At 41.2% G+C, this 27,796-nt stretch overlaps 1 protein-coding gene and 1 long non-coding RNA gene across 3 annotated transcripts; one reads left to right on the top strand and one right to left on the bottom strand.

Moving 5' to 3' along the window:
• Positions 1-22,252, top strand: UTP25 (UTP25 small subunit processome component). Of its 2 annotated transcripts, none has more exons than XM_002809505.4 (12): positions 1-229; positions 2,220-2,259; positions 2,911-3,148; positions 5,294-5,467; positions 7,199-7,287; positions 8,922-9,332; positions 11,037-11,256; positions 12,991-13,193; positions 14,406-14,588; positions 14,724-14,836; positions 15,580-15,825; positions 20,744-22,252. In XM_002809505.4, exons 1-12 carry the CDS (start codon positions 123-125, stop codon positions 20,985-20,987), a joined length of 2,268 nt encoding a protein of 755 aa, XP_002809551.1. In that variant the 5' UTR covers positions 1-122; the 3' UTR covers positions 20,988-22,252. The 2 variants fall into 2 exon arrangements, with proteins under 2 accessions (XP_002809551.1, XP_054377310.1); XM_054521335.2 differs by lacking the exon at positions 1-229 and adding an exon at positions 245-435.
• LOC129048115 (uncharacterized) lies at positions 10,306-27,796 on the bottom strand. Its single transcript, XR_008510175.1, has 3 exons — positions 27,431-27,796; positions 13,167-13,266; positions 10,306-11,099 (listed from the first exon to the last, which is right to left on the bottom strand). It is a non-coding gene; the product is annotated as an uncharacterized LOC129048115 (long non-coding RNA).

The following is a 27,796-nucleotide window of genomic DNA, read 5'->3' as shown; positions in this document are numbered from 1 at the left end:
ACTTTATGGCACTTTGCTTTCGCCGTAAAGCGCCGCCAGCGAGCCCACGTGCTTGTGTTGACTGGACAACTTCCTGGTGAAAAACGCGACTCTTGCAAGTGGGCAAACTTGACGTTTTCGCTATGGGCAAACGCGGGAGCCGGAGCCAGAGCCAGCTACTCAACACCCTAACTAAAAAGCAGAAGAAACATCTTCGAGATTTCGGCGAGGAGCATCCCTTCTATGACAGGTCTGAAGGGGCGTGGCAGGGTTCCCCAGTCGCCAGAGATGTATCCTCGGGTTTGGTCCTCTGGTCTCCCGGATAGTGCTGCTCCGGTCTTTTCCCACGCTTCCCTGGCTCCCGCTGTGCTCGGCCGGGGAGATTCTGGCGCCATCCCGCCGGGAGATGGAGTGCTTCACGGGCATATTTGTTGACCCGTAATTTCATGCTAAGAGGTACGCCCGTTGTGTGGGGGAGGATTTTTTTTTTTTTTTTTTTTTTAAGACGGTGTTTCCCTCTGTCGCCCAGGCTGGAGTGCAATGGCGCGATCTTGGCTCACTGCAACCTCTGTCTCCTCCCAGGTTCAAGCGATTCTTCTGCCACAGCCTCCCGTGTAGCTGGGATTACAGGCGCCCGCCACCACGCCCGGCTGATTTTTTGTATTTTTAGTAGAGATGGAGTTTCACCATGTTGGCCAGGCTGGTCTTGAACTCCTGACCTCAGGTGATCCACCCACCTCGGCCTCCCAAAGTGCTGGGATTACAGGCGTGAGCCACCGCGCCCGGCTGTGGGGGCGGATTTTTGTGTGGTCAGAGATCTAGGAATTTTTTGTAGAGACAGAGATATATATATAGATAGATATATAGAGATATATAATTTTTTTTTTTTTTTTTTTTTTTTTTTTTTTTTTTTTTTTTTTTTTTTTTTAAGACAGAGTCTCGCTTTGTCGCCCAGGCTGGAGTGCAGTGGCGCGATCTCAGCTCACTGCAACCTCCGTCTCCCGGGCTTAAGCGATTCTCCTGCCTCAGCTTCCCGTGTAGCTGGGATTACAGGTGCCGGCCACCACACCCGATCAATTTTTTGTATTTTTAGTAGAGACGGGGTTTCACCATGTTAGCTAGGGTGGTCTCGAACTACTGATCTCAGGTGATCTGCCCGCCTTGGCCTCCCAAAGTGCTGGAATTACAGGCGTGAACCACCGCGCTTGGCCTGTTTTTATAATTATTTTTAACTTACATAAAATGATTGTACATATTTGTGGGATACAGTGTGATATTTTGATACCAATACGTGTACCCAATGTGTAATGATCATATCCGGGTAATTAGCATATTCATCATATCAAACATCAATTCTTTGCGTTGGGAACATTGAAAATCTGCCCTTCTAGCCATTTGAAAATATAAATTGTTAGTTATAGTCACATCATATGTTTTGTGTGTTTTTAAAGAATTTGTTGGGACATCATTGATCTATGCAATTACGATAAGGAACTAAGTGTATTAGTAGTTGTGGTTTCTCTAGAAATGGCTAGGTGCAGTTATGATCTCAATGCTCATCCCACTACTTTGGGCTGCTTTGTCATCAGTTAGGGACATTCTTTTTTTCTTTTCTTTTCTTTTTTTTTTTTTTGAGACAGGGTCTCACTTCGTTGCCCAGGCTAGAATCCAGTGCTGCAATCCTGGCTCACTACAGCCACCACCTCCTGGGCTCAAGCAGTCCTCCTGCCTCAGCCTTCCCAGTAGCCGAGACTACAGGTGCACAACACAACACCGGGCTAATTTTTCTTATTTTTTTGTAGTGACAGGGTCTCCGTATGTTACCCGGGTTGGTCTCAAACTCCTGGGCTCAAGTGATTCTCCCACCTTGGCCTCCTAAAGTGCCGGGATTCCAGATATGAGCCACCGCTCCCAGCTTAGAGGGACATTCTGATTAAGAAATTTGCTAGAAAAACATGAACCCTGAGATCTTTTATTTAGCCAAGTTGTATCCTTCTTTTGGATGAGAGCCATGTGTGACGGTAGGGTTTGTCATGTGACCTCCTTAAACTTTTCATTTGTCAGTTATTAACCATATTCTTGCCAGCCCTGCCCAAGTGCATGTGTAATTTTTGCATGACTATATCTAAAATGTATTTATAATGTTATATTCTGCCTTTTTCATTTAGCATCTCATTTGACCTTTTTCCTAATTTCTACATACTAGTAGTTAGAGTGTAACATTGCCTGTTTCTTTTTAGGGTTTCCAGAAAGGAAGCAAAACCACAGATTTGTCAACTGGTAATGGTTTATACCTTCTTTTTAGTAGTTTGTTTTGGGTTGTTGCCACTAAGATTATATCTGATAATAAAGCTTGATTACATTTCTATTCCTTTTGATTTCAGATGCAAGCTATTATTTTGGCAGTATTACTTAATTTTAAATGCAGATGTCTATAAAAATGCCATTGTGGTACCTAATACAGAAGCCACAGTTTGAAACTGTCCCAGGAGACAAGCCTATTAGGCCCTGTTACAGAGGCTTATCAGAGGGCTCTTAGTGAATCCTAACAGGGAATATCTTTTTTGGTTACCATAAAGGAGTCACAAATATAGTGCTAAATGAACAAAGGGCCTATCGTATTACAACAAACTAAAAAAAAAAAAAAACCTGTTTTCTTTTGTTGTTTTGTAATTATCCTGTTGTTCTGTTAAACCTGTGGCCTAATGCCTGGGACATAAATTAGATCTCATAACCTGAAGTTTTATGTTTTAAAAGTGGGGCAGTAGCAGTTTGGAGAATATGAAGAGCTTCTAGAATCATAGCTAGATTAGCAATTTTAAGTAAATTTGAATTTGGGCTTCGTTGAATAGATGTTGGCTTGATGATAGTTTTAGGGTAACAATGAGAACAATATAGTTTTTGTTCTTAAAATTCCCCTTTTCCTTTTAGTCAGAGAGTTCAGATTCTTCAGATTCTGAAAGTGAATCAGAGAGTGAACCAGAACAAGTTTCTGGCTACCACAAACTACTTGCTACATTAAAGAATGTTTCTGATGAAGAAGAGGAAGATGAGGAGGAAGAGGAAGAAGACAGTATTGTAGATGATGCAGAAATGAACGATGAAGATGGTGGTAGCGATGTCAGTGTGGAAGAAGAGATGGCTGCAGAGTCTACTGAAAGTCCAGAGAGTAAGTGTCTTTAGTATAGGCTCATCATCTTTGCCAGAACTATAGACAGTTCATCTCATGGGCATGGTACCTTGTATACTGTGTGAGTTGGATGAAAGGACATGAATCCAAAACAGGGATTTAACCTTGTTGGGTTTGATTATATCTTTGATAATCTGATGGAAACACAGAACCTTCTTAGCACAGCTAGGCAGAAATAACATTTTTGCTTGTAATTTCAGGGACTTCATCAGTACTAGTGAAAGACCTCCTAATACAGAGGAAGGAGAACACAGTTCTCTCTTTGTGACTGTCTGAATTTATTGAAGAGTTTACTGTTCTTCTCTTAGGGAGACCAAGTTTGATGGAAGATAGACATAAAAATATATAAAAATTTTCAAACAGTAGATTTGCAATTGCATGGAACAGCTAGATGTAAGGTGTTGAAGAGAGGCAGAGTGGTTGAACACTGCCAGTGGAAATTAGGGAAGGCTTCAGGGACTCTGTCTCACTCAGACTTGAAGGTGACTTTTTTCTTTAACTTCAAAATCACCTTCATTGAGATATCATTTACATACAGTAAAATGTATCCAATTTAAATATACAGTCTGATGGGTTTTGACAAAGGTATACATCCAAATCAAGATACAGAACATTTCCATTACCTCCAAAAATTTTTCTTGTCCTTTTGCAATCAGTTCCCCACCCTTGGCATCAGGCAGCCACTGACCCGCCTTCTGTCACTATAGATTAGTTTTGCCTATTCTAGAAATTCATATAAATTGAATCATACAGTATGACTCCTTTTGTGTCTAGCTATTTTTGCTTCTCATGTTTTTCTAATTTATCTGTGTTGTGCATGTATTAGTCACTTACTACTTTTAGTTGCTGGAATAGCATTCCATTGTCTGAATATATCTGGGTGACTTTTTACTCATTATTTTAATGCCTATTTTTCTTACAGCCTTATTTTTTTTATATACCTTCTAGTATTATATATCATTCCAGGTATTTTAACTGATCAGTTTTACTGAGATAAAAATTCATTGACTTACACTTAGGAGTTTGTTTTGTTTGTTTCTATTTTTCTTTGCTTTTTTGGATTTTTAAAAATGAAAATATTTTTTATCATTATAAAAATAATATATATTTACTGTAAACATTTAAGAGGGTAATATAGTTACCCTGTATCCCTGCTACCCAGAGATAAACACCTTTAGCATTGTATATAACCTTTCAGACTACATTTTTATGATTATATATGTGAGTATGTATATCTATTTATGTGTATCTGTATAATGGCCTTATACATTTCCGTAACTTCCTGTATCTGTGACTGTGGATTCACATTAGCTTCTTAATTACATAGTATTCCATTGTAAAAATATGATTGTACCCCATTGATAGACCCTTTTTCCCCCAGTTATTTCTTATAATCAGCGCTCGCTGCTTTGGACATCCTCTCATGTACATCTTAGTGTACTATGTCTGGTTACTATTTTAGAATAAGTTCCTAGAACTAGAACTGGGTATATTAATTCGAATTCTCCAGAGAAACAACCGGTAGGATATGTGTGTATATGAGAAAGAGATCTGGCTCACGCCTGTAATCCCAGCACTTTGGGAGCCTGAGCCAGGCAGATCGATTGAGCTTAGGAGTTCGAGACCAGCCTGGCCAACATGGCAAAACCCCATCTCTACAGAAAAATGCAAAAATTAGCCGGGCATGGTGGTGCATGCCTGTAGTTTCAGCTACTCGGGAGGCTGAGGTGGGAGGATCACTTGAGCCCAGGAGGTGGAGGTTGCAGTGAGCCAAGATGACGCCACTGCACTCCAGCCTGAGTGACAGAGCCAGACCCTGTTTCAATATATAAATAAATAAATAAACGCTCATCCAAAAACATCCTCGCAGAAACATCCAAAATAATGTTTGGCCAGATATCTGGGCACTGTGTCCCAGCCAAATTGAGACATAAAACCCACCATCACGCATCATGTGTTGATGATTAGGCTTAATTTTGAAATCTATGTTTTCTACCTGAATTTACCTAAATATAAATAGTATCAATGAACATTATTGTTGGTATAGCCTAAGGAAATAAATTTTGTCAACAAAAGTATAATTTGTGAGTAAATAGTTTTATAAAGTGTTTCTCAAAACTGCAGATGTAGCTTTATCTGCTGACCCTGAGGGAAAAGAAGATGGGGAAGGGCCACCGGGCACATCACAAGCATCCCCCGAAGAGTTCACAGATGCAAAACACGAGTCACTGTTCAGCCTGGAAACCAATTTTCTGGAAGAGGAAAGTGGAGACAACTCTTCTTTGAAAGCATCTCAAGGTCATAGCGCAGTCTGTGTTATTTGAATTCACCAGGTGCTTAGTATGGAATTTGTGTACTAATACACATTGAATCTATTATTGGAACAAACAGCAATAAAAACTGTTTAGTGGCTAGATCTAGAGCTGGGAAAAATAATTCTAAAAGATATTTTGTGTTTTTCAAGGGTTTCTCAGTGTTTAGGGGTTGGAGGGGACATTTAGGAGAACAAACAACTTAAGAATGATGGTAGGGAAGGCCAGCTTCTCAGGCCTCACATTTTCAAAATTGGGGTCAGGGGAAGATTTCTGATTTTCTCCCCAAGAAGGGAAAGAGAAAGAAAAAGAGGAAAAAATACTTCCTCTACCCCTCACTTGCTGTTCCTTTTTGGAGCAGTAATTTTTCAGATTTGCAAGACCCAGGGGTGGCTAATCTGAGTGGTCTTTCTTACCAGGGAGACCCTCAAAAGCCAAAAAGCCCTACCCCGTGTCTCCTGCCTCCCACAGACTCGACCACTCCTGTGACCAAATGGCAGTCACGTGGTCAAGACGTGCCTATGGCGGGCTTTGATGGGTTCCTGCTGTCTCAAGTCCAGTTTCTCAGCCAGTGTCTGGGTAGGCAAGTCAGGCTGGTCTCGTTCTGTATCCTGATTGCCTTCATTGATCTCATTGCCATTCTTCAACCCACCTTTACCTTTAATGAAACAGAAATTTTAATCCTCATTTGACTCATTTAGTTCTGTTGGTTATTTTGCAGGAGAAGAAGTGACAGGTAGAATTTGTCGATTTTAGTACAAACTCCATTCTGAACCATTAAAACTTAGAAACTTTGGAGGAAACATTAGGAAGCTTGACTGTCCCATAATTTCTGTAGTTGTTTTGCCCATACAAATATATTAGCGTCTAGAATTCTTATGTCCTGTTGTTCACTCTTAGATATTTAATACAAGATGCATTTCATTTGAAATTTTAACTGTTTGGATGCTTGAATGGGTCATTTAACTTTGTTCTGTTTCTTATGAGTGGGACTGGGAGAGAAGGTTGGGTGGCTAGCTCAGAATACTAAAGATTACTTGGAGTGCAGATGCTATCATGTGGATCATTTGTTCAATTCAGGGGAATATTGGTCGTGTCTATGTGTCCCAGTGCAAGATCAATCAGACATGGAACCTGTTCTTAGCGACCTTGCAGTCTGCTAGATAAGACATGTATATATGTATATGTGTTGGAATGGGTGGGTTAGGCAGGGTAGGAGACTTGAGAAAGTGATGACTCTAGGGAACAAGGGGAGCCAACGTTGTGCCTAATACAGTAAGCCTGGGAAGTATTTATTGTGATTCAGTGGGTAACATTAAATTGATAACATTTGGATATGCAAAAATGAAATGAAGGAGAGGCTGGAATTTTTAGTTGAAGGAAGGAAAAGCACAGAGGCAGAAGAATTTGAGGGCCATATAGTCCAGAAATGATAATGAAGATGCAGGTTGGAGGTATATCCTAAAGTGCTCTGAATTCCAGGCTGAGAAGTTTCTTCAAAAGTTTTCAAGCTGGGAAGTAATATAATTAGAGAAATGTTTTAGGAAGATGAACCTTTCAGAAGTTTTTAAGCTCTGGACTTGGCCAGAGGATGGGGAAAGTCAATGGAGAAAAGGATGAGTTAACACAATGAAGATCAACATGTCTTTCACAGGGGAAGACCAGAAAACTCCTCTATAGTTGCATAGTGTGCTGACATTTTTTATTTCTGAATTAGATCCATTTCTTCAACATGTGAACAAAGAACTGAAGGAAAAAGAAATTCAGGCTGTTGCCACAAATCCCCAAACTACCCACGAGCTTAAAGTAAGTGTTGCTTGGTCATCCCGGTCACAAATAGAGAAAGCTCTACATAAAACAGTGGTCTTGGGTTTTAGTGGCCTCCCAGAATGTATGATATACACCTGCAGTAGATGGCTTGCTAGGGAAGCAGGGCATAGGAAGGCTAGAAGAGCCTAGTGAGGCACAGATGTAGCTAGAAAAAGCACCAGGAAGCTGGAGTGTGGGTGCCAGATAATGTAATGATGGGTAAGAGTGGATTTGGAGACCAACATCTTCAAGGAGCTGTCACATTCTGACCCAAGGCAAGTTCATCTGCTTTTTTGCTATTCACTATTCTAGTCTGCTAGAGGGGGATAATAATACCTATCTCAAAATACAATAGTTTACTAATACATAGTGTTCAGTAAAACAGTGTTCATTAAAACAGTAGGTACTACTGTTGTTCATTTGTTTGAAATGTCTGAGGTAGGTTCACAAATAAATTATCCAGATATTGGGCAGTTTTTGCTTCTTTGTTCTTACCACTGATGCCATTCATGAGAGTTGGTCATCCTTTTTTTAATTGAAATTTTTATTGAGGGAATAATTATAGATATACATGCAGTTGTAAGAAATCATACAAAGACATCTTGTACCCTTTGCCCAGTTTTCCTCAATGATGAAATCTTGTAGAACTGTAGTATAATGTCACAGCCAGGAAACTGACATTGATATAATCTACCAGTCTTACTCAGATCTGATTTTACTCCTGTTCAACTGCGTATGCCTGTGCCTATATTTATGTACAATTTTATCATGCATAGGTTCCTGTATCTACCCCTGCCATCAAGATGCAGAACATTTCCTGCAAAATACGGATCCTTGTTGCCCTTTTATAACCATATCTACCTCCCTCTGCACCCCGCCCCACCCCCATTTCTAACCCCTGGTAACCACTAATCTGGTCTCCATTTCTACAATTTTGTCATTTTAAAAATGTTAAATGACTCATACAGCATGTAACCTTTTGAGATTGTTTTTTTTCACTCAGCATAATTCCCTGGAGATTCATCCAAGTTATTTCAGCTATCAGTAATTTATTTCTTTTTATTGCTGAGGTTCTCCTATTTTTAGATCAGCAATTTAGCTATAATGCAAAAATTCTTAAACTTGTATCCCACAAAATAGAAAGTAGTATTCCTCAGGATTTAAACAAAATGGACAGATTTCTTGTCATAGAACTTGTCAACACCTTTAGTATCTAATGTACATTGTGAATCTCCCTCAGAGGAATTAAGTTTTGTAATGTTTATCAAGGGTATTTGACCATGGAACCCCTTTGTTTCTAGAATGAATGTTGATTCTTCCCGAATATATTCCACAGAACAGTATGGGACAACTGATAGGGTGAAGAGCTCAGATTTGAAGTCAGAAACCTTGGGGTCTGGCCTTCAGCTCCATTTTCTTCTGTGTAAACTTTGTATCATACAACCTCTGTATGAACCTCAGCGCTTCCTAAACTATAACATGAGTATCATGGTAACTACCTTGCAGGGCTGTTGTGAGGTTTAAATGAGATGATCTATAAATCATGAAAAAATTTGCTAAATATAGTACTACGTGAATGTAATTTACTGTTATTCATTTCTAATTTGGCTCTTGATCTGTTTCTCCCCTAGTGGCCTATTCTGGGCCAGCTTGTCTTTTCCTCTAAGTTTCAGAAGTTGGAAACGTGTAAACCCCCAAAGGATATTGACTTAAAGTCACTTCATCTCCAGAAGCCTCTGGAATCCACCTGGACTAAGACCAACAGCCAGTTCCTATCTGGTCCCCAAAAATCAAGCAGCCCATTCACCCCCCTCCAGAAAGAACTCTTCTTAATTATGAATTCTTACCGGGACCTGTTCTACCCAAAAAGGACTGCTCTGAAGAACGGGGAAGAGATCCGCCATGTGTATTGCCTGCATGTGATAAATCACATCCTGAAAGCCAATGCCCAGGTGCTTGGCAACAATAGCAGACGCCGAAGCCAGAAGTTTGGAGTGGGTGATGATGATGACTTCAGAGACCAAGGGTTAACAAGGCCCAAGGTGAGTCCAGCAGGAAAGCTTTGCTCTCGAGAAGGAGACTGCAAGGCACTGCCACAGAGGTGCCTGACACTTAGCAGGAACTTGGGTGTTTTAATAATTGACTGGCATAATGAATGAGCCCAAATGTGAGCATATTAAGTAGGCCAGGTAGTGTCAGAGCAGCACTGCAACAGCTTAGTGGGCTGTTTCTGACAGTGGATGTAGCTGGAAACTTGTGAGAAGGAGGCACTTCATGACACTTTCCTTAAAGATAAACCCAGAGTATATAAATAAAACTCCATTATAAATCTCTTCTTTGTGGTTGTCAAAGCTGGATGGGACCTTAATGAGCATTTTATCCAGTCCCTCCATATTACAGCTGTGGACAGCCCCAAATTCGTAGAAATTCACAGAGGTCCTTGCTAAAGAGAACCAGGGAAAGAGTAGCAAAGATGAGACAAGAACTATAGATTCTCTTCACTAAGCCACATACATATGTCAGCCTTTGAAAGCAAAAATTTACATTTGCCACTGTAAAATTATTGCTGCTTAAAGTGATGAGTTTGTATTCATAAGTCTAAGTTCTAGTGGATTTGAGGCCTTAACAGGAAATGGCTTTCAATTCTGTCTACATTATTCATGATGTTATAGAACCAGGACTTGTCCCCCTGCCCTGAACTGCATCTCTCCGTGTTGAAGAAGCCTCATCTTTTTAGAATTTTCCCATTGAGTTTAATAGGATTCTAGAAATTTGATACTAATGTGGCCTTTAGAGATTTCTTAGTCAAACTCCCTTGTGTAATAGCGGGGGAGACCAAAGCCCTGATGCTTACTTAGTGTCACCGCTGGAACAATAACCCAGTCCTCTTAAATCTTGGTCCACCATCTCTGTAACTGTACCAAGCTGAGTCCACTGCACTCCTTGGGGCTTGAACATCAGGGTTATAAGGTTATTTGTTTCCATTTAGAATTACATAGGAGAATAAGAGGCAGATTATCTATGAAACATTATAATTTGGTGACTTACGTGATTTAACTGGGGTTATGTCCATTGTTTACAATAGGAAATTAGAAATTAACCATTTATTAAGCATCTTTGGTTTTTATTCTCAATAGTAACTTTAAATATTTTTGAATATGCTTAGAAAGCTGAGTCCTGTTTTTCCCATTAATTGTGGTCATTTTTTTTTTAGAAATGCTTGTCATTTCTGAAAGACTGTACTAGAGAATGCACTAAAAATGTAATGATGTGTTAATCCTTTTTCTTACCCGCTTTATTTCTTCTCTACTTGTTCCATTTATTTATTTGGCATGTATTTATTCACTGTGTCTTTAGGATAAAAATATTGCACTAATTCTGTGGGAGACACAGAAATCTTTCCCTCAAAGAGCTCACGTGTTTATGTCCTTGAGTTTTTACTGGTAGACGTATCTGTTAGAGGCATTGGCTTATTGTAAAAGGTATTTCCAAATTCTGCTTGAGAAATGTCTCACATGGACTGATGGGTCTAAAGTCTGCAGGTCATGGTGCTGGGGTTATATGAAAGGTGCTCAGTTTCTGGTGTTGAGCCAGGCCCTGCACAAAAGGGGTAACATAGGTATGTTTCTTGGCTGGAAGCCACTGCTCTACATGGAGGTTTTTAGCTCCACTTCCTCAGCAGTTTCACCTCAAAATCCGGTTCCTTCCTCTTGCACCCACTAAGGCTGCTGTTGCTCTCTGCACAGGTACTGATAGTGGTGCCATTCCGGGAAGCTGCTTTGCGGGTGGTGCAGCTCTTCATCAGCCTCCTTGAGGGTGACAGCAAGAAGAAAATCATTGTGAGCAACAAAAAGAGGTTTCAGGGAGAATATGGATCAGATCCCGAGGAGAGACCACCCAACTTGAAGAGGCCTGAGGATTATGAAGCCGTATTTGTGGGCAATATTGACGACCACTTCAGGATTGGTAATTATTCCTTATCAACTTTGAGATCTAAAGTGTGAAGGTCTACATAGCTGGAGACCAGAAGCTGGAATTAGATATTTTCCCAGTGGATCACTCACTGCGCCTCTTAACAGAACCAGTGTGCCTTTGAGACATGTTGTTTGCCATGGGAGAGTCTTGCCTTGGCTAATCGGGTGGACATTAGGCCAGTGGAGTGGGGAGGATCTCTGAGGCCATATATGAAAGGCACATGTACATTTATAACAGAAATTTATAGCAAGTTTATAACAGAAGTGTGAAAGCACACCCATAGCTGGTAGCAGATAGATGCTACAAGGGGTGCTCTAGGATGTTGGAAGTGATGGGGCTGATGGGGTCATTCTGGGGAGGCTGAATAAAATGACTGTCTCTACATAAAGGTGGACTTTCTCCTGTGTGCTACATAGATGCCTACCCTGAATAATCTCCACACATGACCTCCACCCAAATTTTCACATTTTTGCTTGTCTCTCATTCAGCTCCCATTGACTTTGGTTGGTTATACCTTTATAGAGTAAAGTTCTTGGGAAAATGTTCATTAGTCACATATGCTCATTCACAAATACTTATTGAGTATCTACAGTGTGCCAGGCACTGTTAAGAAGTTGGGAATATGCAAATAAATATAGAAATAAAAGTTATAGTTCCCATTGCTAAGGAAATCCAGCCTACGACAGGGAGCAGGCAGTGCAGGATACGTGTGCAACGGTTGTTCTCAGAGCATTTAAAGCAAACCCCCTTACCCAAAATGGGGGCAGGGTGGTTAGGGAAGATGTTGTGGTGGAGGTGTCATCTGTACTAGGTAGAAACCTGTGTAGGATTCAGCCAGTTTCAAAGGGAGGTGGCTGAGTGGAGGAAAACATTTCAGACAGGAAACTGCTTGTTGCAGAGGCATCAGGGTGACTAAGCTTGGAATGACCTATGATTCACACAGGCTTCGGTATGGTGGAACGTAAGGCATAAGGAGACGAGAGCTCGTGTTTTGTTTGGAACATATATAGCTGTCCAGGAAGCAGTTGGTATATTGTTCTGGAGCTCAGGAAAAAGATATGGGCTGGAAATACACATTTGTGTGAACGTGACATTAAAGCCATCATCAGTGAGTCAGTTTACCCAAAGCTTTATGCAGCATGAGAGCAGAGCTGACAAGTGAATCCACCAGTTTGCAGAAGAAGAGTTATTTGGATCTGGAAGGATAGACAAGGGCCAGGTCAGTGATAGAAGCAAAAGTGAGAGTTGAAGTCATGGAAACTATTAGCAAGGAAAAGAGCATTGCAAGGCAGCTGTTTGTATATTCTGTGCCATTTGTACGTTCCTCATAAGAAGCTCTCAAAAGTGTTCATCCTGTTGGTGACTGAGGACTGTGGAGACCTTAGCTAGAGTCATTTCTCTGGACTCCTGAGAATCAGAGGCCAGATTGCAGTGGAGTGAGAAGTGAAGGAGATATTTGAAAGTAGAGAGAATTCTCTGGAGCAGTTTGATAGTGACGGAAAGGAAGAGAAGGTAGAAGGTAGAAGCTAGAAGGGACTATAGATGCAAGGGAAAGATTTATCTTGTTCTTATGTTTTAATAATTAAAGCAGTTGAGCACAGTTACATGCTAAGAGGAACATAAGAGATATGGAAGCAATAGAAGTGGTGGACTGCTTTGAGAAGGTGGAAGGTAATGGCTTGGTAGTAACTAATGAATTGGTGTATACTTGGCTGTTTTGTGTAGGAGTGGCAATACTTCAGAGAAGCATCCGACTCTATGCCCCATTTTACTCTTCGGATATCCTCATTGCTTCCCCCCTGGGCTTGAGGACCATCATTGGTGGAGAAGGAGAGAAGAAGAGAGATTTTGACTTTCTGTCTTCTATTGAGCTTCTCATCATTGATCAAGCTGACATTTACCTGATGCAGAACTGGGAGCATGTCCTGGTAATGCTGGCCATTCACATTCAGTGGGACAGTATTCATATTTAGAGGGATAAGACACCCAGTGGTTTAAGTCCTAAAGAATTATTTAAGTCCAGATTAGAACTCTGTTTGGAAGCAAGAACACACACTCCACATTTTCTAATTTGAAAAAGTCTTTTGTCCCCTTTTCTACCCAGAGGTTGTCCATAATTAAACTATCTAGAGATTAAAATTCCTGTCAGTCATTTTCAAATCTCCAGAAAAGATTTCTTTCCCTTAAAATTTCTTTCTACTAACTTTAGGGTGGGTGGATGGGTGGATGGGATAGGTTGACGGATGGATGGGTCCTCACCAGGAACATCTTTTCGTAACATAATCCCACATGTGGTTTTTGCTTATGCTGTTTTGTTTGGTCTTTAGTGAAGATGGGAATACCCTTCTCAAGATTTTTTAAAGTGGGATCTTGTTTTGTAGAGAAATATAGGATGTCTTTATTACCCGATGTAATTTGTACTGTAATTTTTTTCTCCTTCTCCACACACTCTGCAGTGTTATCAGTTTTAGGACTGAAAAACTGCTTTGGAACAATCCTTATTCAGGAACTATAGGTTTATGTTTCTAAGGCATATGGGAACTCACCCCTTCTACAACCCTGTGTCTTGAAGCTTGCAGGAAGTTTGGGACAAATGAAGGGTAGAACTTACTTCTAAAGTAGGAAATAAATTTATTGTACTCATTACCCTTCAATATCTATTACAAGGTAAAAATATAATTAAAATGGAAAAGGCATTTTGGCATAGTCGAGTTATATTCTTAGATTTGAGGAAAAGACAGGTAGGGTGACACTGCGACTATTCCTAATGTTTTGAGAACCAGGTCATTGAGGGACAGCAGCTCTGTTTTCCATGGCATTTCCCTTATTGTCCAAGTCTGGGACTTAGGGACCCATAGAGAGACCAGTGTGGCATTTCAGAAGTTCATTTTAAAGGAACATTCCTGTAGGTACCATTTTGATCATTTGTTAAAATTCCAGGAGGGCCAGTTTTAGCTTATCTCCTCATTGGGGATGTTTGGCTGACCATGGGCAAGTCACTCACCCATGTGAGCCTCAGTTTTCTTGTTATAATTTAGGAGATGATAGTACATGAGTTGATAGACTCGGAAAATGTTTAGCAATGTCCAACATGTAAATGCTCAGTCAACACTAATGGTAGTATTATTTCCCACTCAAAGCATTTGATGAATCACATGAACCTACTACCCCTGGACTCACATGGGGTAGACTTTTCTCGAGTGCGGATGTGGAGCCTCAATAATTGGTCCAAATACTATCGCCAGACACTGCTATTTGGGGCCCTTCAGGATGCCCAGATCAACTCAGTGTTCAACAAGTACTGCGTCAACATGCAAGGCCAGGTGGGTTCTCGTCTTGTTTCCTCAGTATCTTCATGAGCACTGTTTATTGTTTGGGTCCTGAGGTAGAAGGAGGGGATAGCTTCTGGTCAAGAAGGGGATGGCTGTCCACCTAACGCTCTCGTTGACTACTGGCAGGTGGCCGTGAGGAATGTCCCAATGACAGGCTCTATCAGTCATGTCCTGGTGCAGCTCCCACATGTCTTCCAGAGGATGGAAGCTGAAAACCTAGCTTCAGTGATTGATGCCAGGTAACCCACTGCTCCCAGCAGGCCCCTGGGGACCACATAGAGAAATTTGACTTGGGTGTACAAACCTAGAATTGGATTCCATTTTGCTTTTATTGATTACTGTTTACCAAATCAGGATGAGATAATTGAACTTAATTATGTCATTTGTCAGAGGAGGAAACTGAAGCACAGAGAGAAATAGTGACTTGGCCTAGGTCTCATAACTAGTTAGTAGCAGGGTTATTACTGTAAATCAGGACTCTTTCACTCTTGACTGTGGCATTTTAAAATTATACAGCTTTATGCTACAAAGTGTCTCATGTCAGCAAGTTAATCGTAAGCCCCTCAGGGAAAGAACTATTTTTTTAATTGTATAGATAATTTCCCCCTTTTTCTTAATTGTGTTTAGTTAGGGGACCCCAAGGAAGCTTAGTCGGGCTTAGTATATGGTAGATGTTCAGTAATTATTTGTTGACTGACTGACTGACTGACTGAATAGTGTGGTGTGTACTTCCTAGAATAATTCTCTGGGATATAATGGTATTACATCTGTTTTTTACAATGAATAGTGTTGACACTTATTTTTTTAGTGTGCTTATCAAGTTTTATCCTTACATAATCTCTTTGAGAGGAGGTAAATCATATTGGCCTCTGGGGAGGTAATCTTGTAACACGAGATTGTGATTTGCTCAGGGTCACACAGTTAAGAGACACCATAAGCTTAGCTCTAGACATTAACTTTGCCCTTTGCCATTCCAAATCAGGTTTAACTTTTTTGTGAACAAGATTTTGCCGCAGTATCGTGATGCAGTCATGTCTCACACGCTCATCTATATCCCCTCCTACTTTGACTTCGTGCGTCTTCGAAATTACTTCAAGAAGGAGGAACTGAATTTTACCCACATCTGCGAGTACACGCAGAAGTCTGGTGTCTCCAGGGCCAGACACTTCTTCCTTCAAGGAGAGAAACAGTTTCTACTTTTCACAGAGCGCTTCCATTTCTACAAAAGGTAAAGTGGTGCCAGGTTTCAAGTCTCCTCTCTGCAGGGGAAGTGCAGGACAAATCATGGCCTGCTCTGAATGCATGGCAGGCTTCGTGGTGTTATGAGATCATCCCTCACTCTCGCACTCTTACAAAGTAGCCAGAGAGTTTTTGGTCTGGACAGACTCTTCTTGGTTGGTTAGTCGGTTTTCTCCCAAAATGAGCATTGCTGAAGAAGGATGTAGAAACCAAAGCATACCCTGTCTATAGACCTGGCGTGTAGCTGTGGTTATACACTGCAAGAAGGACATTACAGGACAACTCAAATGAATACAAGGAAGGGGAGGGACCTTCCCTGTATTCACTTGAGTTGTCCCTGTCTAGACTTTTTCCCTCTGTTTGCCCTCAGTGCACAGACAAAAGCATTGAGAGCTGTGTTTTCTGGGGAGATGGAGGCTGAGTACAGTGTCAGTTTCCAGACAGTTGCGGTGTTCCTGAGGTATGCACAGATACTCCCTACCAAGGAGAACTAGGACTGTGGGCTCCTTGACATTTGCAGGAGGTAAAAGGGTAAGGGCTTCAAGTTGAATGTTGAAGGGTTTCAGCATTTGCTTAGATTTCCTACCAGGTGACTTTGACAAAATAAGTTGATTGGTCTTCATGTTATTTTTTTAAAAACTCAGGCCAGGTGCAGTGGCTCACACGTGTAATCCCAGCACTTTGGGAGGCCGAGGCAGGCGGATCACCTGTGGTCAGGAGTTCAAGACCATCCCGGCTAACATGGTGAAACCCCATTTCTACTAAAAATATAAAAAATTAGTTGAGCGTGGTGGTGTGTGCCTATAATCCCAGCTACTCGAGAGGCTGAGGCAGGAGAATCGCTTGAACCCGGGAGGCAGAGGTTGCAGTTAGCTGAGATCGTGCCATTGCACTCCAGCTTGGGCAACAAGAGCGAAACTCCGTCTCAAAAAAAAAAAAAAAAAAAAAAAAAAAACTTTAATTAGAGGGTTAGTAATACTGAGCCTTCTATTACTGTTTGGGATAGTGGCGGCTCTTTTGGCCCTAGAGCTCATGTATTTTATTGTTTTGCTAAGTCTCTCTCTGTTGATAAATAGAAAAAGCTTTTTTATTTTATTTTTAGATTTTTATTTTCAATTTTCATGGTTGCATAGTATGGAAAAGGCTTTTTTTAACCCTTGCCTGTAGAGATATGTAAATTATATTCTACTACCTCATCCTGATTTCACAATAATGTCCAGTGGATTTAAGTTCTGACTTTACTGTTTTATTAACTCACAATGGGTGCATTTTCTCAGAGAATCCTAAACAGATACGCCAGAAATCTCCCAAGCTTTGGAGCACATTAGATGATGCACTTTGGCATTGCATTACCTTTTAGTTTATGCTAAAACGATTAGGATGGTGCTCCCCAGATAACGTTCTTGTTACCAGGATGGGGAGGGAGGAGTCCCAGCAGCTTGCCTAGGCATAGCAAAGCTGGCATGGCATGACCTCTGAGAGAGTTGAGGATTGATTAAATTTGTGTTTCCCAGGCTCCATTCTTGGCTACCCAGAGAAGGCTGCTTGGCCAAAGAGTGTTAATGAATGCCTGCTTGTTGGCCTCATTATTTGCTCTATTCCAGTAAGTTGTCGTTTCCATTCATGTTGGAAAGTATTTGGGGAAGTTGCACTCATCAGGTCTTAAAAGCTCTTAGCTTTCTGTCATCTTGACAAATGAAAGCAAGCCCTTTAAGTGAAGTGGATGGACTGGAAAACTTCCCAGTGTGATTGTCTATGGCAACTGTGAATTAAGCTGGGATGAGGACTGCTCTTTAATATCTCAGCAGCTTTTCAAGGACAGGGCATGGAGCCCTTTGTAAGCAGGACAGTCCCCTGTATTACACTGTCTGTTTATTTACCAAGCCATGTTGCCCTCAAAGTCACGATAAGAACAAATCTCAGCATATGCCATTTGCTTTATGCCCGGGGCCAGGTTAATTGGTGTTTCTTTTGCAGAAGATGAATGAAAATAATGTGCTTTAGAGTTCTGCAACAGCTAATTATCTCGAGGTTTCCAACTATAGAATTTTTTGCTCGAGAGATCACCAAGGTGATGATGATGGGTGTTTTGGTATGCAGTGCCTTTGTGATCTGTTTTTTTTTTTTTTTTAATTTGACCTTGGAAAAAGTACTTTTTTTTTTTTTTTTTTTTTTTTTTTAAGAGACAGTCTCACTCTGTTGCTCAGGCTGGAGTGCAGTGGTGTGATCTCGGCTCGCTGCAGCCTCTGCCTCTTGGGTTCAAGCAATTCTCATGACTCAGCCTCCTGAGTAGCTGGGATTACAGAATTGCATCACCACGCCTGGCTGATTTTTCTATTTTTAGTAGATGAGGTTTCGCCATGTTGGCCAGGCTGATCTTGAACTCCTGGCCTCGTGTGATCTGCCCACCTCAGCCTCCCAAAGTGTTGGGGTTGACAGGCATGAGCCACTGTGCCCGGCCAGAAAATGTACATGTATTTTATATTGTAGTATCTGACTGTTTTTGTATTCTCTATGACAGCTGGCAATGTTAGGAAGATTAGAATTCATTTCTGAGTTAGCAAAAATTTTTTAACCTGAAGATTTGTTTTATTTGGGGAAGATTAAACTAGCAGAATCTTAGGATTGAATGAACATTTGGTCATGATTGCCCTCCCAACGATGGGTCACAGCTCTTTTCCAGTGCGTTATCAGTGGGTTTCCACAGCAGGGAGGATCTCAACCAGGAGGCAAGTCAGAAACTAGAGGTGGATTTGTGGAGTTTGGAAAGGCTGGTGGGAGTTTCTGATTACTCCCTTCCCCTACATGAGAATCCCAGTTCTAGAAGTAGTAGACTTGGTCTTTATGGACCATAGGAAGGAGCCGCTTTTCAAGTTCATTGTGGTTGCCTCATTTGTCTTCAACAGTGGCCGGTGAAATACACATGTGGAAGGTCCTGTCAGGGTGAGGCTGTGTTTGCAGGAGTCACTGAAAACAAAGCATATATAAGGGAGGAGGAAGGCAGGGTAAGAGGTGCTCAAGCTATGGAGACTTGGCACTAACTGCCCCTTGGAAGAGGCCCTGGCCATGTTCTCTGTTGCCATGAGATACTTAGTCTCTATTGTGGTTGCATTGGGACTGAGACAGATTTTCGTGTGTGTGTGTGTTTAATATAACACTTAACGGTTTTATTGTTTTGTTTTTCCTGATTGAGGGTATTACACAGTTATTGTAGAGAAATTGGAAATTTTAGGTTAAAAATCTCACTGCCCTGATATAAATACTCTTTTTGGTAACTTTTTTCCATCTTTTTTATATGAAAAATGTGTGCATGCATGTGTGCACATGCACGCATGCACACACACAGGTGTTTTTTAAAAAAATACTAAAATGAGGATCTTTTTTTGTTTTAAGGATTTTTTTTCCTTTGTCTTAGATGTTTTATGTGCTCATTTAAAAAAATTCAAAGACATTAACATTTTGGCCTGTATATTTGTATATTGGGGATTTTTTTGTGTATATTTTTTAAGTTACTATATATAGCTCTACCACATCCTCTCTTCCCCCAGGTTTTTATTTGAAAAGATTTCATTGTGAAAGAAAATTGTTAAGAGACTAACAATAAACATCTGTTTATTTATAAATGCTTTTACCCCAAATTCCACCAGCTGTTCTCATTTTATCACATTTACACATACCCATCTTCTCTCTATCCCCACTCACATCTCTTATTTTTTCTTCCTGAACCATTTGAAAGTAAAGTAGCGTGAGTCTTCATTGACACTTCATCCCTAAATATTTTCGCATGTAGCTCCTAAAAACAAAAACACTCTTTTATCTAACCATAGCACCATTATCGTGCTACCTGATGTTACTACAATAATATCATCTGATATCTAGTCTATATTCAGATTTTGCTAGTTGTCACCAAAATGACCATTATAGCTCTTTCCCCTCCAGCCAAAAAGGATTCAGTAAGGATCATACATAACGTTTGGTTAACTTACTGCTTTTGTTTCTTTAATCTAGTTTAATTCTCAATTGGGGAACAATTTTGCTCCCTCAGGGACATTTGGCAATATCTGGAGACATTTTTGGTTATCACAACTGGAGGATTATTCTGGTGGTTCTAGTGGGTTGAGACCAGTAATGCTGCATACACAGTAATCTTCTGTGTATGAGAGAAACTTAACAGGAAAAATCAGAAGCTTGTCAACATATAAAATCTTTTGTTATGGAATCCCACAGGGGAACGGTTGACCTCAGCCTGACTGAACCATACTGTGAGTCAGTCCCTGGGGTGTACACCACCCCCCACCACAGGGCAGCACTGTGCAGCCGGGAAAGAAATGGAAATGCATACGCTGTTGAAACTAATTGCTTTCTCATGATGCCTAGTGGGTCCTTGGGCAGGGTTTTGTAAATGGATGAACTTGGGACATCTGCCATGGAGTTCACATGTCTCCAGAGTGGCAAGAAAAGACTAATGGGAGTGTATTTACAATCCGTACAACTTATTTTATGTACTGGGTCTGACCTGGTCTCTATTCTTTTCTGCCTGATTATAATAAGGCTAATGTTCCATTTTAAGTGCCTGCTTTTTAAGTTTTCTATGACAGATTTTAAAATCCTGGTCTACTGTTCTTTCTCATGATACCTCAGCCTACCCAGCGTAGGATCAATAAATGTGTATTTATTTGATCATTATCTTAAGCCAAATATTAGGAATTCGAATATGTTGTCATAAAAGGAATTCGAATATGTTGCCACCTCAAGTTAGAATAACTTTTGTTCTGTTATTTGTGCCACTGTTTTTCTCCATTAGCAGGAAGCAACAAGCATGAACTATGCCTCTGTACAACTCCTAGGTAGTTTTTCTAGAACTTGTTTCTCAAGTTGACATAGCTCTCTCTTTCCAATTCTAACAGGTATACAATAAAAGGCATCAGGAACCTGATTTTCTATGAACTGCCGACATATCCACACTTTTACAGTGAAATCTGTAATATGCTGAGAGCCACCAATAGAGGAGAAGAGGCCACGTGGACCTGCACTGTTCTCTACTCCAAGTATGATGCCCAGAGGTTAGCTGCCGTGGTTGGTGTGGAGCGGGCAGCACAGATGCTACAGTCCAAGAAGAATGTCCACCTCTTCATTACTGGAGAAAAATGAAATTTTGTTGGGCAGAAAGTGGTATTTGGCATGATACATAATGTTTGATTCTATGCCATTTGGACCCAATTCTGATTACTTACAGAAGGATTGATAGAAAGCGCATAGGCAATGTCAGTATTATCTGACATCTTTCTTTTCAGGTCATGTGTCCCTGAAAAGTTAAATGTAAACCAGATTTTGGTAAATCACATCTTTCAGAAGTGAAGAGGGGGCTAGAAGGACTCTGAGAAGTTGGTAGAAGAAAACTCCCACTGGTGAATATTTTTGTGAGACATAAATTCTTTTATTACGATTTACCTCTAATTTATTACACTTAGTAAATTCTTCCAGATTTTTCTATTTGTTTGACACTTTCTTAAAGTAAGGAATACACATTGCTTGCGAGAACTGGTTATGAGACATTGGAATACTTCTTGCTGCTACACGTCATCTTAATTTTGGATGACATGGGTTTTGTAAAACTTATTTTGCCCCAGCCAAACTTTTTTGAAACCTTGAATAGTCTACCTTAATTCAGTCTAGAAGAGTACATTGATTCACTGATCTTTTTTTATTTTCATAATAGTAAATGTTTTAGTTTTGTTCAAATATATGCTTAAAATCACGTCATTTAAAAAACATATCAGCTCTGTCTCAAGAAGTAATTTTGTTGAAACTCCATGTTAAAATATCCATCTTCAACAGTAGTGTCTTCATAATAACTAGTCATTTTTTGAGTCATAAATAGATGCAAATAAAAAGGAAATTATACTTTAAAAAAAAACATATTTTGAAACATTCTCAAACACAAAAATTACAAGTACAGAACCTGAACCATTTGAGAGTAAGTTGCCAACCCAATAGGCCTATCACCTTTAAATACTTTAGTATATATTTCTGTAAACAATTAAGGGTATTGTTTGTGATTAGGAATGCCCCACCAGTAAGGATAATGTGAATATTTCAAAATCCAAAAAAATTCGAAACACATCTGGTCCCAAGCATTTCAGATAAGAGATATTCATCAACTCATCCTAGTATGGACTTGTAGTTTCTTCTTTTATTCAATGGGTTATGGTTTGTTACATCATTATTTCTTTCGATGCGTAACTGGTCTCAAATATGGCCGCTGGGAGCACCTTTAGGTTAGCCCCTGTGTACTTTTGACGTGTTCCCCATCTACTTGGGCACTGCTGTATTTTTTGACAATGAGACATTCCAGGTTTCTCTACTCCAGCCCTGCTTGCTTTTAGTAGAAAATTATAATAAAAGGTTAGATTGGAGTGCTTACTATTGTGGTGCCACTCATCCCAGGCTCAGTGGTCAGAACTTCGGAATTGTGTACATGTATGCACACACATATGTACACACGTTGTCTAAATTTGCTTCAAATTAATATCTAAATTTACTTTCATATCCATATATTGAAAACCATGAATTCACACTAGTACCTCCAATTCTAGTCCAACAACACAGGATTGCTTCTCATTTTCTTTCCATATTGATAATTCCTTTCTCAGACAGTGGCTCCCGTTATGCTCAATGTAATAACCCATGATTGGTACAGATTTTTCTTATCCTTGGGCATGCTTAAAATTACTTATCAAAAAAAAAGTAAAATCACTTTTGAAGTAATATTTCTGCTAAACATTTAGACACTTCTTTTTCTTCAGCATGGTAAGTAAAACCATTTATTCCATATTTAGATGGTTTTCTAAATTTCAGAAAATTTACTTGATAGATAAAAACCAACCGAACCCATGCTACAAAGAACTTTTTGTATCTATAGGCATGCCTTGTGGTTATTGGCATAATTGTGCTGCTGTTTATCATAGATCCTGTATATTGTGAGAATAAGAAATGAGTTTATTTACCTTGTTCAGAAATGTGAGGCAAAGGGACTAATTACCTGGATCTTTTTCTTTTTTTTGAGATGGAGTCTCGCTCTGTTGCCCAGGCTGGAGTACAGTGGCATGATCTTGGCTTACTGCAATCTCTGCCTCCCGAGTTCAAGCGATTCTCGTGCCTCCGCCTCCCAAGTAGCTAGGACTACAGGCGCATGCCACCACGCAGCGCTAATTTTTTGTATTTTTAGTAGAGATGGGGTTTCGCCATGTTGGCCAGGCTGGTCTCAAACTCTTGACCTCAAGTGATCCGCCCGCCTCAGCCTCCCAAAGTGCTGGGGTTACAGGCCTGAGCCGCCACGCCTGGCCAATTACCTATCTTTTTCTACTGCCATATTCTTTTGCCTGTGAATTGTAGTTCATCTCGTGGTTTCCATTATCACTATTCACACGACTCCCAAATCTCCAGCTTCTTGGGCTCTCCACTCACATGTGAGTCTGGATTTCAAATCCATGATGTAGCCCCAGAAATAACCATTTTATTAAGACCCCTAGTGATTTTCATGCTGGTGTAGAGCCAAACCCAGCCAACTGCTTCTTGCCTGCAGAGAACACTGAGGATTTCAAGTGTGAACAAAGTAGTGTTGCTTTGTTCCTGGCCCAGCACCTGGGAAGAAGGTAAGCCTCTGCAGTTAGCCCTGGCTCCTTAGTGCATTGCAGAGTGGAGTCTCTGGAATGGTTTTATTAAAAGGATGCCTTAACATCTGGTCTCTCTCAATACACAATAAGGGAGAGGAGAGGCTACTGAAATACGGATGCATGAGCTGGAATTACACACTATCTTGATGTTAAACAAGGCTCATTTACAGCAAGCAAGTGCCTATATAGGGTCTGTGAAATACAGACAAAGGAGTGGTCCCAGTCCTGGAAAGAGTAGAATTAAAAGGTATGGAAAGGAACTTACCCAGAAAGTAACACTTTTAAATGTTTTTTCTTTGCCCATAGTTAAAACAACCAGCTTAGCACTTTTCTTTTTGAGAGAGAAAAAGCTTTGAATGGTGGATGCTTCTCACAGCTGGCTGCACCATGTGCAATGTTCAAAAAACAAGAACAAGCTAATCATAGAGAACCAGCAGTAGCTAAACAGCCCTCTGCTTGCTTCCAAAGGGCTTATAATTGAGCGCAGATGGTCCTAGCGGAGATGGGGAATGTGTCCCTGCTGACTCCTCATACCCCAGAGGACCAAGGGGGGCTCATGAAGGCTCTCAGCCCTGATTGTGCCCTCGTGAGGGCGAGGAGCTACACTGCTGAAGGAGGAAAGGGAAATGCAGGTGGGGCCAGACCCTGTTGGCCGTCTGACCAGCCTTCCCAAGGCCATGTGAGCAGATCTAGGGTCTCAAGATTACAGGAGGCCTGGGGTGAGGGAGCAAGAGCTGGAAGTTCTTTATAGTTGTCTGAAGAGCCTCATTGTACAACTGCAGGGGCCTGAGGTGCCCAAAGCTTCGTGGAAAAGGAAAGTCAGTGGAATGCTCAGAAGTGGCTCTTTTCAGGGCACAGCCTCTGAGGAGGGTGGGGCCACCACAGCTAGCCCTCCCTCCGTTTAGCCATCCTCTCCTTCCAGTCCCTTTCTCATCTTTTCTCTCAAAGGAGCATGGTAGTGCTCTTCACTACCAAATTTCTATTCCACACTTATTTTAAAAAGCTTTTCTGAAAGCCTGGCTACATAGAATTCTACACAGATTTCAGTCAACTTAATTACAGAGTCAATGAATGGGGAGTAAATACACAGATAATCCAAAATTGATGTAAGCATTGGAAGGTGAAACAGGGAACGCTTCTTTCCCTCTGGGCCTGGTCATTTCCTCCCAAGCAAACCCTGTGACGTTCGGCCGTCTTCCTCCTATACCACATGCTCTCACCAGAAACTGCAGCAAAACTGCATTTTATGTCCCGTGTCTAAAGCTAAACACATGTTCCTGTCTACTTTTGCTTTGTTTCTGTTTCCCTTCTATGAAGACCTTCCCCTCCTCAGATGTGGGGAGGAGTTGCCTCCACTTGCATTACATGTATTTCAGAGTAGGTCCTGGGCTCCCCTTACACCTCTGGTCACATTGCCATTATTCCTATGGTAGATAAAGGGGATGAGAAAGAACAGCGCTCCAGGCCTTTTTCAAACAAACTGGTTTTCTCCGTATAGCCCTATGCTCAAAAGGAGTCAGGACAGAGATGTGACTGCCATAAGGAGCTGTTTGCTTTGCACAGAGAAATCTAATCTTTCTCCTGCTGGGCAGCTCAATGCAGATGTCCCCTCACTGCTGGGAGAAACACCTGCCCTTGCTTGTTCTCCTGATGGCCCCTCACAGTCAGGTGTGGGATGGCACATTCCTAGGTGCTCCTAGCCGAGCTGTCATGGGCTTCAGTCTTGGGCCTCTGCAGCTGGCTGTGACCAGGTGGAAACCGTAGCCTTGGCTGACCCAGAGAAGGAAAGGAGGCAGTCTGCCGCCTGGCTGATTTGGGAGTTGTGCTGAATTCCTGCCCATCTGTTCTCCCAGCTGAGCCAAGGCCAAAGCTGTCTACCTTTTGCCAACCTAGGGAATGACACAGAGCACGGAGCACCATCACTGAGACATCTGCCCCAGTGACCTGCCACCTTCGTCCTCACTGACCTCTGCAGCCTCTCTCATCTGCCAGTTTGATTCCACAGGGAGAGGTGGCCCTGGGCTCACAGCTGGTGTTTGTCCACAGATGTTCATGGGTTTCTGTCTTTGTGTTCTCTCATTTTTTCAAAGCTGGGTGTTGCGACCAACATCATCACTGACATTCTGTGGCTCTAAACAAGTCCTCACGACCACTTCTCAGTTTTCTCATCTTTATAAAGTACGCAGTAATCCCCACTATCCTTATAGAAGGACTGTGCGAGAAGGGAAGAGACTGCTATTGTTTGCCCTATATCCACCTACTTCCCTAGTTCCAGAACGCTGGATTTTAATGAGATAACAAAGTACCTAGTAAAAACACTGCATCATTTTCCATCCCCCACCCCTTGCAGTAAGATGTGGCCCATGAAACAGAAGCACTAACTACTGAGCAGGACTTCTAGGGGAGTTCTTTAAAACTCAGAGGAGCACCACTTTTACCTTTTGCTCTTCCAGTTTTCCTGCCTGGAACGCAGAAGTGATGGCTGAAGCTCCTGAGGCTGTAAGCTCTGTACGTAGGATAGTGGTGAAGAAAGGAGCCTGGTTCTCCAAGGACGTTGTACAGCTGCCATACCAGTCCTGCATGGTATTCCTGTGCACTACTCTTACGTGAACACATAAACGCCTAATTCGTTTAAGCCATTAGACCAGGCCTCTATTAGCCATTCCTGACTGATACAGAAGACACAAATAGCACCACAGACTCCTGAACTCCAAAGACACTGCCTATTCTTTCGTCTGTTCTCGGCAAACACCAACATTGGGACTGTACTTCAGGGTTGATGCTGGCCATTTGGTGGCATGAGGAGTGGGCAACTCAGGAACCTCTGCTAGCAGTTCTGACCTGTCCATTCCACACTGAATCCATAGAATGACGGAACACAAGTGTCTTCTCATAGGATTTATGGAAACAGTGATCGTTGCAGAAAAATAATTAGCAAGAGAACAGACTTCAACTCTCTGAAGGCTGATGACCACCTGTTTCTCCTCTCTTCCAGTTATGTCAAAACTAAATTAGGTCAAACAGGAAATGAGTCAGAATCCCCAATTCAATAGAAACTTACAGGTCTTGTGATCTAATCTGCCAGTTGATCTGTGAATTACCTATAGGTCATCCCTGAGAGGTGGTCTCCAGCTTCTGCTTGAATTCCTTCAAGGATGGGGTGCTCGTTGTGGCTTTTCTAATCATCTCTGATTGTTAGAGACTGTGAAACTTTTATCCATCAGTCCTGTTTCTGAAGCTGTACAGTACAAATTTTTTTTTCCCCACTTAAGGCTCAACTATTTGAAGACATCTACCATGTCTCCTTTCGAAACTTCTCTTCTCCAGGCCAATCATCCTTACTTCCTTAAACTCTTATTTTATTTTCCCGAAAAGTTTTTTATCTTATTTATTAAAAAAGCAACCCATGCCCATTCCGCAAATACAAGTAAAGAAAAAAATCAAACTACATCTATTTGGTGATCATTATTAATGTCTTATGTTTCCTCCCAGATTCTTTTCTGCATGAATGATAACATCCAACAATGTGTGTGTATATATATACTTTTGCATTGAAAGGTGGTTTTGAAGGTAACATTTTCTGGAGTACTTATTAAGCTCCAGCAACTCTTCCAAGCTCTTTGCATGTATTAAATCAGTTACTCCTCATACTCATGTAAGGTAAGCATCCTTATTTTTCCCCATTCTATAGAGAAGGAATCTGAAACTTACAAATATGAAATAACTTTCTTAGCAGGACCGCCAGCATTTGAACACAGGTAGCACGACCCTGAAAACCTACGCTGTTGTTAACTAGATAATTACTTCTCTAAATACAAAACAAAAAAAAGCACTCAATAAATAGTAGTTATTTTTACCTTTTTTAAGAAAGCAATCTTAATTGTTTAACTCTTAAAAGGACTAAGGGATGGCTCACACCTGTAATCCCAGTGTGTCCGGAATTGTTAGGTTCTTGGTCTCACTGACTTCAAGAATGAAGCTGCGGACCCTCGCGGAGAGTGTTATAGGTCTTAAGGGCCGTATGTCCGGAGTTTGCTCCTTCTGAGGTTCGGACGCATTCGAACTTTCTTCCTTCTTGTGGGTTCCTGGTCTCACTGGCTTCAATAGTGAAGCTTCAGACCTTCGCAGTGAGTGTTACAACTCATACAGGCAGCGTGGACCCAAAGAACAAATACTCCACACAGTGGAACGAGAGGTGAGAAATTGCCACTGCGTCCGGCAGCCTGCGTTTATTCTCTTATCTGGCCCCACCCACATCCTGCTGATTGGTCCATTTTACAGAGA

This window comes from Pongo abelii, chromosome 1, assembly GCF_028885655.2.
Source record: "Pongo abelii isolate AG06213 chromosome 1, NHGRI_mPonAbe1-v2.0_pri, whole genome shotgun sequence".
NCBI lineage: Eukaryota > Metazoa > Chordata > Mammalia > Primates > Hominidae > Pongo > Pongo abelii.
Note: the sequence above shows the minus strand (reverse complement) of the source record. Positions and strands in the feature narration are given on the sequence as shown.